The sequence below is a fragment of the Tachyglossus aculeatus genome, chromosome 4 (assembly GCF_015852505.1).
Source record: "Tachyglossus aculeatus isolate mTacAcu1 chromosome 4, mTacAcu1.pri, whole genome shotgun sequence".
NCBI lineage: Eukaryota > Metazoa > Chordata > Mammalia > Monotremata > Tachyglossidae > Tachyglossus > Tachyglossus aculeatus.
This window is the reverse complement of record NC_052069.1, coordinates 54,659,416-54,673,570: the sequence shown is the minus strand read 5'-3', so window position 1 is coordinate 54,673,570 and position 14,155 is coordinate 54,659,416. Positions and strand designations below refer to the sequence as shown.

General features: G+C 45.0%; 1 protein-coding gene across 2 annotated transcripts in view; it reads right to left on the bottom strand.

The window, feature by feature from the left end:
* LOC119926961 (putative ferric-chelate reductase 1) overlaps positions 1–14,155 on the bottom strand; it is a 59,911-nt gene that overhangs the window by 28,957 nt on the left and 16,799 nt on the right. For both annotated transcript variants that reach the window (XM_038745442.1, XM_038745443.1), the window contains exons 7-9: positions 10,318–10,512; positions 8,809–8,910; positions 6,187–6,328 (exon numbers count right to left, since the gene is read on the bottom strand). In XM_038745442.1, the coding sequence (XP_038601370.1) occupies positions 6,187–6,328; positions 8,809–8,910; positions 10,318–10,512 (439 nt within the window). The remainder of the gene's footprint in view (positions 1–6,186; positions 6,329–8,808; positions 8,911–10,317; positions 10,513–14,155) is intronic.

The window sequence follows — 14,155 nt, the reverse complement described above, 5'->3', positions numbered from 1 at the left end:
ATCTCAGGCTCCAGCGAATAGGCTTGTGAATTTAATACCTGCAGCCTTTGAGTAACCACTGTGGGAAAGTAAGTCTTGAATAAAGTTTCTAATTAGACCAGGGCATGAAAAAGAACCACTGAATGGTTAGATCTTTTTAATCATGAGTAATTTCTGTATTGAGTGCCCACATTAAAACAAGATTATCCTTTTGTATTTGATACTGCCTCTTCCCGGGATGCTAAAATCAAGCTGCGAAGCAATAACAAAAATTAATCTATTCTAATTTGTTGGGGCCCCACCCTTGGGAATGGGAAGCATTTTCTCTTTTGCCTCCCCACTGCAACTACCGTTACTAAATAATTGTAGTTCAATCCCATTGTGGGCAGGAAATGTGTCGGTTTACTGTTATATTGTACTCTCCCAAGCGCTTAGTACACTGAGAGCTCAATAATAGGACTGAATGAATGAACCAAAAATCAATGTGCTGACAGCCATCAGGATATGGTTAGTATAACTACATCTACTGCCTCCATTTCCTCTCCTCCAGTTCTCTCCTTGACTCCTTACAATTTGGTTTCCACTCCCTTCACTCCACGGAAATTGCTTCACTAAAATCACCAGTCACTTTCTTGCCAAATCCAGTGACGTCTACTTTGTTTTAGGGAAGCAGCATAACGAAGTGGCTAGAGCATGGCCCGGAAGACAGACGGTCATGAGTTCTAATTCCGGCTCCGCCACTTGTCTGCTGTGTGACCTTAGGCAAGTCACTTCCCTTCACCGCGTGAAATTCTTTCAAAATCAAGGTTCTTGTAGCAGCTGAAGATTTCCAATGTAGAATGAGGCCCTCTGACTATTTTTCTGTTTTGGAATAGAACACAATTCAACTTAAAGTTCTAAATTCATTGAGTTAAAATTGAATTCTATATCCCATCCTTGCAACATTTGAAGTAATTGAGGTTGTCTGATATATTTCATCAGAGTCAAATCCGTGAAATGTGGTTTTGAAACGTGAACTGTGTGGATGGAAAAAGGGATGAAGTTTTTCCAGGGAAGAAAGGAAATCATTTGAAGTAATATTCGTTGGCTTCCTAAGAGGACAGAGCTAATTTTTTTTTAAAGGAAACCTTATATTTTGTTTGCACTCCTTGAAAACTTTTTAGAAAGTAAGTTTGTACTTGACAGAAATTCCTGCATAAACTAAAATTCTCAAGAGTTACTGACCTGTAATGATTTAAAAAATAAAGTAGAAAAGAATGTGCACAGGATTTTCAACCAGATGAAAAGGCCAATTAAATTTGGAACTTAATTTAGTTTGTTGAAATCCTATTGATATTCATTCATTCTTTCAATCGTATTTATTGAGCGCTTACTGTGTGCAGAGCACTGTACTAAGCACTTGGGAGAATACAATATAGCAATAGAATGTAACAGAGTTGGTTGACAATACATCCCCTGCCCACAACGAGCTTACAGTTTTGAGGGGGAGATAGACATAAATATAAATAAATAAATTTACAGACATATACATAAGTGCTGTGGGGCTGAAGGAGGGCTGAAAAAAGGAAGCAAGTCAGGGTGACATAGAAGGGAGTGGGAGAAGAGAAAATGAGGTGCTTGGTCAGGGGAGGCCTCTTGGAAGAAATGTGCCTTCAGTAAGGCTTTGAAGGAAGGGAAAATAATTATTGAATTTGAAGAAAGGGGAAGGGGGCCGGTGGGGGGAACCTTGCAGGCCAGAGGCAGGATGTCGGCGAGACAGATCAGGTGGAGGTACTGTGAAAAGGTTGGTGTTTAAGGAGCGAAATATGTGCACTGGGTTGTAATGAGAGCAGCAAGGTGATGTTGGAGGGGTCAAGGTGATTGAGTGCTTTAAAGCCTATAGTAAGGAGCTTCTGTTTGCTGCTGAGGTGGATAATAATAATAATAATAATGGTATTTGTTAAGTGCTTACTATGTGCAAAGCACTGTTCTAAATGCTGGGGAGGTTACAAGGTGATCAGGTTTTCCCACGGGGGGCTCACAGTCTTAATCCCCATTTTATGGATGAGGGAACTGAGGCCCAGAGAAGTGAAGTGACTTGCCCAAAGTCACACAGCTGATAGTGGCAGGGTCGGAATTTGAACCCATGACCTCTGACTCCAAAGCCCGAGCTCTTTCCACTGAGCCACGCTGCTTCTCTGGGGAACCACTGGGCAACCACTGGAGGTTCTTGAGGAGTGGGGAAATATGGACTGAACATTATTGTAGAAAACTGATCTGGGCAGCAGAGTGAAATATGGACTGGACTAGGGAGAGACAGGAAGCAGGGAGGTCAGCAAGGCTGATACAGCAATCAAGGCAGGATAGGGCTAGTGCTTGCATTCATGTGGTAACAGGATGGAGAGGAAAGGACGGATTTTAGCAATACTGTGAAAGTTGAATCGACAGGATTTAGTGACGGACTCAATCACCTTGCCTCCTCTTACCTCACCTCACTACTCGCCTACAACACCGCAGCCCAAACACTTCCCTCCTCTAAATGCCAACCTACTCTATACGTCGACCTCGTCTATCTCACTGCCAACCTTTCGCCAGCATCCTGCCCTGGCCTGGAATATCCTCCTTTTTTGTATCCTACAGACAATTACTCTCCCCACCATCAAAACCTTATTGAATGCACACCTCCTCCAAGAAGCTTTCCTTGACTAAGCCCTCATTTTCTTCTCTACAAGTCCCTTCTGCCGCTGCATTGACCCGCTCCCTTTGTTCATCCCCCCCACACCCTGTCAGCCCCACAGCAGTTATGTACATATCTGCCATTTATTTATATTGATGTCTGTTTCCTCCTCTAGACTGTAAGCTAATTGAGGACGGGGAATGTGTCTTTTATATTGTTTTGCACTTTCCCAAGTGCTTAGTACATTGCTTTGCAAATAGTAAGCACTTAACATGATTGATTGATTGATTGATTCTCTGGGCCTCAGTTACCTCATGTGTAAAATGGGGATTGAGACTGTGAGCCCCGCGTGGGACAGGGACTGTGTCCATCTTGCTTTGCTTGCATCCACCCCAGCGCTTAGTATAGTGCCTGGCACATAGTAAGCGCTTAACAAATGCCATTATTAGTATTATTCTAATCCTCCTCGACCTCTCAGCTGCCTTGTACTGGAAACAGTATCGAAACTTGGCTTCAGTGACACTGCTCTTCCTGGTTCTCTTCCTATATCTCTGACCACTCTGCTCAGTCTCTTTTACTGGCTACCTTCCTCTAAAAATGGGAATCCTTCAGGGCTCAGTTCTGGGTTCCCTTCTAGCCAGGCCGTCCACGATTAAACCCTCATTTTCCTGACAAAGTCCTCCTTCCTTCTTCATCAGTAACAAACTACGATCCACTGGGCATTTTGCATTCACCCCACCCTCAGCCCCAATGCACTTATGAACATATTTCTAAATTATTTACTTATATTAATGCCTGTCTCCCTTTCTAGACTGTAAGCTCCTTATGGGCAGAGAATGTGTCTACGAACTCTATTGTATTGTATTGCCCTCTCCCAAGTACTTAGTATAGTATAATACTCTGCACACAGTGAGCGCTCAATAAATACCAATGATTGATGGACTGACTGATGCAGATAACCCAGGCAAGGAATTTGGAGAGAAATGGTAGGCAGGAGATGGGGTGATAACTTCTGGATAATAATAATAATAATAATGGCATTTATTAAGCACTTACTACGTGCAAAGCACTGTTCTAAGCGCTGGGGAGGTTACAAGGTGATCAAGTTGTCCCACGGGGGGCTCACAGTCTTAATCTCCATTTTACAGATGAGGGAACTGAGGCCCAGAGAAGTTATGACTTGCCCAGAGTCACACAGGTGACAATTGGCGGAGCCGGGATTTGAACCCCTGACCTCTGACTCCAAAGCCCGGGCTCCTTCCATTGAGCCATGCTGCTTCTCTAATGCTGAGAATGCTGAGGATGCTGAGAAGCAGCACAGTGTAGTGGATAGAGCAAGAGACTGGGATTCAGAAGGTCACGGGTTCTAATCCCAGCTCCACCACTTGTCTGCTGGGTGACTTTGGGCAGGTCACTTCACTTCTCTAGGCCTCAGTTACCTCATCTGTAAAACGGAGATTGAGACAGTGAGCCCCATGTGGGACAGGAACTGTGTCCAACCCGAATTGCTTGCATCCACCCCAATGCTTAGTACCGTGCCGGATACACAGTAAGCGCTTAAGAAATACCACAAATATTATTATTATTATTATTGGGTCAAGGGAGGGTTTTTTTAGGTTAGGGTTACAGGGGCATGTTTGAAAGCTGTAGGGAAGGAGCCATTAGAAAGACCACCTCCCTCTCCTGGAAATGTTATCCAACCTGGCTTCACTGACTCTATCATTTCCTGGTTCTCCTCTTATTTCTTTGGCCATTTATTCTCAGTCTCCTTTGCAGGCTCCTCCTCTGCCTCCCACCCGCTAATTCTGGGGGCCCCTCAAGGTTCAGTTCTGGATCCCCTTCCATTCTCCATCAACACCCACTCGTTTGAGAACTCATTCACTCCCATGACTTCAACTACCACCTCTATGTGGATGATACCCAAATCTACATCTCCAGCCCTGATCTCTCTCCCTCTCTCCAGTTTCACATTTCCTCCTGCCTTCAAGACATCGCTACTTGGATGTCCTCCCGTCACCTCAAACTTAACATGTCCCAAACAGAGCTCCTTATCTTCCCACCCAAACTCTGTCCTCCCCTTGACTTTCCCATCACTGTAGATGGCACCCATCCTTCCTGACTCAGAAGCCCATAACCTTGGCGCTATCCTTGACTCTTCTCTCTCATTCAGGCCATATATTGAATCTGTCAATAAATCCTGCTGGTCCCATCTTCACAACATAGATAAAATCCACCCTTTCCTCTCCATCCAAACTGCTACTACTTTAATACAATACTCATCCTATCCTGCCTGGATTACTGCATCAGCCTCCTTTTTGATCTCCTGCCTTCCAGTCCATACTTCACTCGGCTGCTGCATGACTCATTTTTCTACAAAAATGTTTAGGATCTGTCACCCCGTTCCTCAGAAAACTCCAGTGGTTGCCCATCCACCTCTGCATCAAACAAAAACTCCTCACCGTTGGCTTTAAGCACTCCACCACCTTGCCCCCTCTTACCTCACCTAGCTATTCTCTTTCTATAATGCAGCCCACACACTTTGCTCCTCTAGTGCTAACCTTCTCACTGTACCTCCATCTCGCCTATCTTGCCACTGACCCTAGCCCATGACCTGCCTCTGGCCTGGAACGCCCTGCTTCCTCAAATCCGACAAAAAATTACTCTCCCCGCCTTCAAAGCCTTATTGAAGGCACATCTCTTCCAAGAGGCCTTCCCAGACTAAGCTCCTCATCTCCAACTCCCTTCTGCATCACCCTGCCTTGCTCCCCCTTCCTAGCCCCACAGCACTTATGTACCTATCTGTAATTTATTTATTTGTATTGATGTCTCTCCCAGCCATCCCCAGACTATAAACTCATTATGGGCAGGGAATGTGTCTGTTTATTGCTGTATTGTATTCTCCCAAGTGCTTAGTATAGTGCTCTGCACAAGTAGGCGCTCAATAAATATGACTGCATGAATGAATGAATGAAGATGGTGGTCAGGGAGGGAAGAAGATACCGCTGGAAAAGTTCGGGGAGTTGAATAGTGGGCAGGAGAAGGGAGGGACTGGAGAGGAGCAGAGGTAATTTTAGGGAGATCACATCTGATGGTTTGACGAGGATGATATTTGTTAAGTGCTGACTATGTGCTGGGCACAGTATTAAGCGCTGGGGTGGATATAAGCAAATCGGGTTGGACACAGTCCCTGTCCCATGTGGGGCTCAGTCTCAATCCCCATTTTACAGATGAAGAAACTGAGGCACAGAGAAGTGAGGTGACTTGCCCAAGGTCACAAAGCAGACAGGTGGCAGAGCCGGGGTCAGAACCCACAGCCTTCTGATTCCCAGGCCCATGCTCTATCCGCTATGCCACGCTGCTTCTCAATTTTATTGAATGAAGAACTAAGAAAAAATAAATTCTAAAAAATAGGGATCATGAGTCGGGTGCCCCTGCTATAGACCATCTTCAACGTGTCTTTTCTCAATAAGGCACTTTTGCTTCCACATATTCCCTTTATGGCTATTGCTCATGAGTTCTCCAAAAACCGATGTCTAGATGGTATCACTCACCATTCTGGGCCGGTCCAACAGTTAGAAACACATAGTACAAGTTGCTAGCAGTTCTTGTTTCAGTTGATATGGGGTTACCACTTATAAAACTGCACTTGATGACTCCATTGTTGAAGGATGTCTCTATCATCTCGACTTGGCCCTACATAAAGAAAAACTATCAGTTCAGTAATTACAAGATGCCATTGGACTATAAGCTTCTAGAAGGCGGAGACCACATCTATTACTTTTATTATACTCTACCAGACACATAATACAGTGCTCTGAACAGTGGTACTCAAACTCTAAGCAATGAATATTTCTATTATAATACCTATGAAAACTTATTTGACTTGATTTGAGGAAAATGTGTTACCCAACACTTATTACATAAATTTAACTATATTGCTAGTCAAACAGTAATCATTTTTTACATTTTTATCAACTCTTCACATTCCAAAAATACCTACTAAAATATTTTAGTTAGTAAAAGAAGCAGTGTTTTCAGTTAAAATTGATGGCTTATAGGGGAACGATAATTGAAGCAAAGTGTCAGAAAATAGCATCACACTTCAGTAGTTGTAAAATGTGACTATCACCACCCTTCATATTAACAATGCTAGATATGATTAAAGTATTTAAAAAAAAACAAACATTGATCATGATTAGTCTGTTCAATCATAGAACATCTAAATAACTACAAGCCAAGAATCACTCAGATCAATTTCCAATCCCTAATTTCAAGTTTTGACACCAGCAATTTTCTATATGTGATAATTCTCTGAAACTTATAATGGAATTTTGAGCAAATTCAGGGAAGCAGCGTGGCTCAGAGGAAAAGAGCCCGGGCTTTGGAGTCAGAGGTCAAGGGTTCAAATCCCGGCTCCGCCAATTGTCAGCTGTGTGACTTTGGGCAAGTCACTTCACTTCTCTGTGCCTCAGTTCCCTCATCTGTAAAATGGGGATTAAGACTGTGAGCCCCCCGTGGGACAACCTGATCACCTTGTAACCTCCCCAGCGCCTAGAACAGTGCTTTGCACATAGTAAGCGCTTAATAAATGCCATTAAAAAAAAATTGTCTTTTTCCAAGGAAAATCTCAAAAATCCCCCACCAGCATTAATTTAAATTGATTCTCACATCAATACCCTTGTGAAATAAGATAGATAAAGGATCATTAATATGGCCTAGGGCTCAGAGAGTTTAACAATTTACCCCAGACCACATGATCAGGGCAGGGAAGAGGAATTCGAAAACAAAATTCTAAAGTTTTGCTTCGACTGCTCCTGGCCGTTCCCCAAATCAAGTTTGAGAGGCCTCGAGTGCTCTCCAAAAAGCGACTGCAATGTACCGGGGGTGCCCAAGCCTCTCGAACTGAAGAGCCGCAAATGAAAAACAACGTGGTTGAGAGCCGAGGGCATTCTTGGGGGTGGAGGTGGCAGAAGTGGCAGGGAAGAGGTGTTCCCAAGGGGGAAGGGGAAGGCGAGCATGACGGCGAGAAAGAAACAGGTGGGGACAGGTCGGAGAGCTGACAGTGGGGCTGACCACTGTACCCTGTCTTGGGGCCCCCCTGGGTGGGAGTGTCACCACCCTTGTTGCTTGGGATGACTGAAGCAGTGGCACACGGCAGCCCGCTACCCCCATAGCAAATAAAGCACGTGTACAAAAACTGCACACGTAGGGAAGAGCCGCTTGTGGCTTGTGAGACCCAGCTTGGCCAGCCCTGAACTGCATCATGGAATTTTAGTCATACGCTTTCAGATGAAGAAGACAAAGCGGCATTCCTAAGGCTCAGTTTCTAAACTTGATATTTGGTCATTAAAATGACCTCTAACAGTCATTATGGTACTTATTAATAATTATGGTGTTTGTTAAGCGCTTATTATGTGCCAAGCACCGTTCTAAGCTCTGGGGTAGATAGACGGTAATCAGGTCGTTCCACATGGGGCTCACAGTCTTCATCCCCATTTTGAGGCACAGAGAAGTTAAGTGGTTTGCCCAAGGTCACACAGCAGACAGGTGGTGGAGCCGGAATTAGAACCCACATCCTCTGGCTCCCAAGCCCGGGTTCTTTCCACTGAGCCAAGCTGCTTAGCATTGATTTCTGCAAATGTTGGGCTGTAGTCATGTGTCTTAAATCGTTGGCTTTGGTCATATTTAATCAAGGAAGCAGCTTAATTATCACTTACAAAAATAATTTGAGCAAAATGTTACTGAATTGATATCTTAAATCCCACTACCTAATTACCACATCACAGGGCAGTGCATCAAAATATCTTGGTGTTCTGTGGTGTTTTAGTTTCTCAAACATAGAGTAATGAAATGTGTTTTGCAATACAAGCTAAGGGTAGTTTGTTTCTACTCTCTCAGTCATTTCCCAACAACTATACCGTACTGCTGCTTTTAGACAACTTCAGATAATGGTTAAAAACTACTTTTGCTAAATAACATATGACAGGGCAGTCTCATCCTCCTGTTTATACAAAAAGGAATGTTTAGCTTCTAAGGTTAGGAAGCTCTACAATTATTACTTTCATGACTTACCATGAGCTTTGCCCAATGAACTCTACAGTTCAACCATAGCATGCTAATAAATCTGTTACAAGGTTATACAAGGTAAGAACACAGAACAGAAAAGTAATTACCAGGGGTTTAATGGTGGGAGACGTTCGTCCAGTTGTGAAGGCATGTTGAACTTCAATTTGCCCAGTCCCATTTCTTACGCAACTATACACATCATCATAGGCCTGGAATTCAAGAATTACAGGTGTCAATACTAAACAAGTTGACCTTTTTTACATTTGACCAATCAATCAATCATATTTATTGAGCGCTTACTGTGTGCAGAGCACTGTACTAAGCACTTGGGAAGTACAAGTTGGCAACATATAGCGATGGTCCCTATCCAACAGTGGGCTCACAGTCTAGAAGGGGGAGACAGAGAACAAAACAAAACATATTAACAAAATAAAATAAATAGAATAGATATGTACAAGTAAAACGTAAATCCAAAAGGGCATAGAAATTGTGCAACAACTAGGACTTAAAACTCAGCACACTCTTAACATTTGCATCTCTGAGCAACCTCAAGTATACTCAAAAAACCACTGTAATGTACAGTCTGCAACTGCACGATCAGTCCTTCCGATATCTGACAAGTGGCTCTTAACAGGGTCATCATTAAACAGTTCCTGAGAGTGGTGGGATTTTCTGTCAGGAATATCAGATTAGACTTGGTCTTGATTCCTCAGGACCAAGAACATGGGCAGAAGAATAATAACAGCGCAGTAGCCTGCATTCTTTTGTCCCTGCCTGTCATGTTGCCACAGGGGCACAGAGTAGAAAGAACAATTAGGCAAGGTAAGGGTGTAGTACATTTTAAGGTGCCTGTACAGAGTTTGCTTGTTACTAAGTTACAGTCACAATCGGGACTAGATTTCAGGTCTCCTGAATTAAACCTAAGACGCGATGAAATAACTGAAGGGAATATGGTTACACTTAGAAATATCAAGTCTTCATGTTTTTATTTATCATATCTGAAAATTTGAAATGTGGGGTAGAACACTATTAGAGAATTAGGCAATGCTGTTTTAACAATATGGGGCTATCTGGTTAGAACGGGATGCACTGTTGAAAGAAACGGCTATGTCTACGTGCACCATATTGGTTAAGGTGAGCATAAAATGTATTGCAGGTTTTCTCTAGTCAGGTTTGCCGAGAATGTAAACCCCCCAAGAAACTGAGTGTATAGCTGCAACTGGTTCTTAATTGAATTATTTTCTCTATATCTTGCAGGAACAAGTGAGCGATACAACTACATTTAACCCAAAGAGGGAGAAAAGACAGACATTTGAACACTTGGCCATGCAAAATCTAAATAAAGTTAAAGAATACATTTTGTTTTGAGTCAAATCATAAATATGCTAATCGATTCAAAAAATGAAAATAACAGTGGACATCTTTTTTAGATCTACTCTCTACCAAAGTAATTTTTATCATGTGTTTCAGAACAGAGGTGCTTAACCTAATCAATTCCTTTAATAGGAATTTACATATTTTCCACCATCCAAATGTGCCATATTTCTACTCTTTCCATCTAAAATACTCTTTTTCTGATCTTTCCCACGTGCCAATACCTTCGCTAGCTCCCTTACCATTATAACGTCATCCGAAAACCCGATGGAAACATAGCCTTGGGACAAGCCACTCATTTCAAACTTCAAACGGTTGCCACTCAGTGCTTCAGAAGACATGAACAAACAATTTGGATCTTCGGGGCCACAGCCACTGGGATTGCTGAAACAGAATTTGCTTTTGCCACAGCCGCTGGAGTTCATCACAAGCATGTTCTGTAAATAAAATGTTGATCCCACTCATTTCCTAAATTAGTCTAGACTAGAAGGGGAGACAGACAAAATAAATTACAACTGTGTACATAAGTGCTGTGGGGCTGGGGGTGAGGTGAATAAAGGGTACAGATCTGATGCAGTAGAGAAAGGAAGTAGGGGAAATGAGGGCTTAGTAGGGGAAGGCCTCATGGAGGAGTCCCAGGCGGAGAGGGGGTTTCAGGCCAGAGGCAGGATGTGGGTGACGGGTCGGTGGTGAGATAGATGAGATCAAGGTCCTGTGAGTAGGTTGGCATTACAGGAGTAAAGTAAGTGCACTGGGTTGTAGTAAAATAATGATGGTATTTGTTAAGCGCTTACTATGTGCAAAGTACTGTTCTAAGCGCTGGGGGGACACAAGGTGATCAGGTTGTCAATCAATCAATCAATCAATCGTATTTATTGAGCGCTTACTATGTGCAGAGCACTGTACTAAGCGCTTGGGAAGTACAAATTGGCATCACATAGAGACAGTCCCTACCCAACAGTGGGCTCACAGTCTAAAAGGGGGAGACGGAGTACAGAACCAAACATACTAACAAAATAAAATAAGTAGGATAGAAATGTACAAGTAAAATAAATAAATAAATAAACAAACAGAGTAATAAATATGTACAACCATATATACATATATACAGGTGCTGTGGGGAAGGGAAGGAGGTAAGACGGGGAGATGGAGAGGGGGACGAGGGGGAGAGGAAAGAAGGGGCTCAGTCTGGGAAGGCCTCCTGGAGGAGGTGAGCTCTCAGCAGGGCCTTGAAGGGAGGAAGAGAGCTAGGTTGGCGGATGGGCAGAGGGAGGGCATTCCAGGCCCGGGGGATGACGTGGGCCGGGGGCCGATGGCGGGACAGGCGAGAGCGAGGTACAGTGAGGAGATTAGTGGTGGAGGAGCGGAGGGTGCGGGCTGGGCAGTAGAAGGAGAGAAGGGAGGTGAGGTAGGAGGGGGGCGAGGTGATGGACAGCCTTGAAGCCCAGGGTGAGGAGTTTCTGCCTGATGCGCAGATTGATCGGTAGCCATTGGAGGTTTTTGAGGAGGGGAGTAATATGTCCAGAGCGTTTCTGGACAAAGATAATCCGGGCAGCAGCATGAAGTATGGATTGAAGTGGAGAGAGACACGAGGATGGGAGATCAGAGAGAAGGCTAGTGCAGTAGTCCAGACGGGATGGGATGAGAGCTTGAATGAGCAGGGTAGCAGTTTGGATGGAGAGGAAAGGGCGGATCTTGGCAATGTTGCGGAGCTGAGACCGGCAGGTTTTGGTGACGGCTTGGATGTGAGGGGTGAATGAGAGAGCGGAGTCGAGGATGACACCAAGGTTGCGGGCTTGTGAGACGGGAAGGATGGTAGTGCCGTCAACAGAGATGGGAAAGTCAGGGAGAGGACAAGGTTTGGGAGGGAAGACAAGGAGCTCAGTCTTCGACATGTTGAGCTTTAGGTGGCGGGCGGACATCCAGATGGAGATGTCCTGAAGGCAGGAGGAGATGCGAGCCTGGAGGGAGGGGGAGAGAGCAGGGGCAGAGATGTAGATCTGGGTGTCATCAGCGTAGAGATGATAGTTGAAGCCGTGGGAGCGAATGAGGTCACCAAGGGAGTGAGTGTAGATTGAGAACAGAAGGGGACCAAGCGCTGAACCTTGGGGAACCCCCACAGTAAGAAGATGGGAGGGGGAGGAGGAGCCTGCAAAAGAGACTGAGAAAGAACGACCGGAGAGATAAGAGGAGAACCAGGAGAGGACGGAGTCTGTGAAGCCAAGGTCAGATAACGTGTGGAGGAGAAGGGGGTGGTCCACAGTGTCAAAGGCAGCTGAGAGGTCGAGGAGGATTAGGTTGTCCCATGTGGGATTCACAGTCTTAATCCCCATTTTATGGATGTGGTAACTGAGGCCCAGAGCAGTGAAGTGACTTGCCCAAAGTCACCCAGCAGACAAGTGGTGGAGCTGGGATTAGAACCCATGACCTCTGACTCCCAAACCCAGGTTCCTTCCACTGAGCCATGCTGCTTCTCAAGTAGCAGTGCTTGGCACATAGTAGGCGCTTAACAAATACCATTATTATTAGTAGTAGTAGTAGGAAATCAAACTGTAAGCTCTTTTGAGGGTGGGGGTTCTACCAACCAACTCTAATCAATCAATCGTATTTATTGAGCGCTTACTGTGTGCGGAGCACTATACTAAGCGCTTGGGAAGTACAAGTTGGCAACATATAGAGACAATCCCTACCCAATAGTGGGCTCATGAAGCTGTATACTCCCAAATGCCCAGTATAATGCTTGGCACACAGTAAGCACTCAGAAGCAGCGTGGCTCAGTGGAAAGAGCCCGGGCTTTGGAGTCAGAGGTCATGGGTTCGAATCCCGGCTCCGCCACATGTCTGCGGTGTGATCTTGGGCAAGTCACTTAACTTCTCTGAGCCTCAGGTCTCTCATCTGTAAAATGGGGATGAAGACTGTGAGCCCCACGTGGGGCAACCTGATCACCCTGCATCCTCCCCAGCGCTTAGAACAGTGCTTTGCACATAGTAAGCGCTTAACAAATGCCAATTATTATTATTATTATCGATTGATTGATATTAATTTGGTAATATGTGCACAGCCACTATTAGATATGGATGTAGCATTGCTACCGCAACCCACCTAAAGCCAAGCGTGTCAATGCCACAAGTCACGCAGGCCTCTGGCAGTGCTGAAAAACATCCGCAAGCATGGCCAGATCAAGCATATTTCCCCCAGTCCCTGTGTCAAACAGCGTCCTGGTGCTGTGACTGTGTCTCACCTGGCACGGCCTCATTGCTCTCACTTGGGGGTCCCACCAACCATGGGAATGGAAATAGAGTTACAATGAGCTACCAAAGCTTTGGCTGCGGGTGTGACTCCCAGCCAGTGCCATCCATCATGCTGCCCCCTCTCCCCTCCCCTTCCTGGCACATACAGGGCGGTGGGGAGGGGAAGGGGATGCAGTGGAGCTAGCTGTGGAAGTAACAACAACTGTGCTATGAGCAAAGTTCAAAATACTCTTGAAGCATACAAGACGAATCGATAAGGAAAGGGGCATGAAGGCAGAAAAGTCTCTGGGAACAGGGAAGGGGAATGAAATGAGGGGCGGGATTTTCAGGGTTGGTTTTGTGGTGAGCAAGGGTGAATCCATCTTGTAACACAGAAGCCATTTTATAATAATAATAATTAGGGTGTTTGTAAAGCGCTATGTGCCTAGCACTGTCCTAAGCACAAGGTAAGCAGGTTGTCTCGTGTGGGGCTCACAGTCTTAATCCCCATTTTACAGATGAGGTGACAGGCACAGAGAAGCTAAGTAACTTGCCCAAAGTCACAGAGCTGACAAGTGGCGGAGCTAGGGTTAGAACTCACGACCTCTGATTCCCAAGCCAGTGCTCTTGCCGCTAAGCCACACTGCTTCTCGTGTTTTATAAGAAACTTTTCTTTGACCTCGTGAACAACAGCATCAAAAGAGGAATCTGAGGAGGAACTGAACTGCCTTGCTAACAGGCCGAAGGAAGACGGCCGGAGGTGTCCACCAGATAGGTTATCTTGCACGACGGGCCGCGGGGTGGGCCCGAGGGGAAGGAGAGCCGTCCCCCTGGCTTTACCTGGCAATGG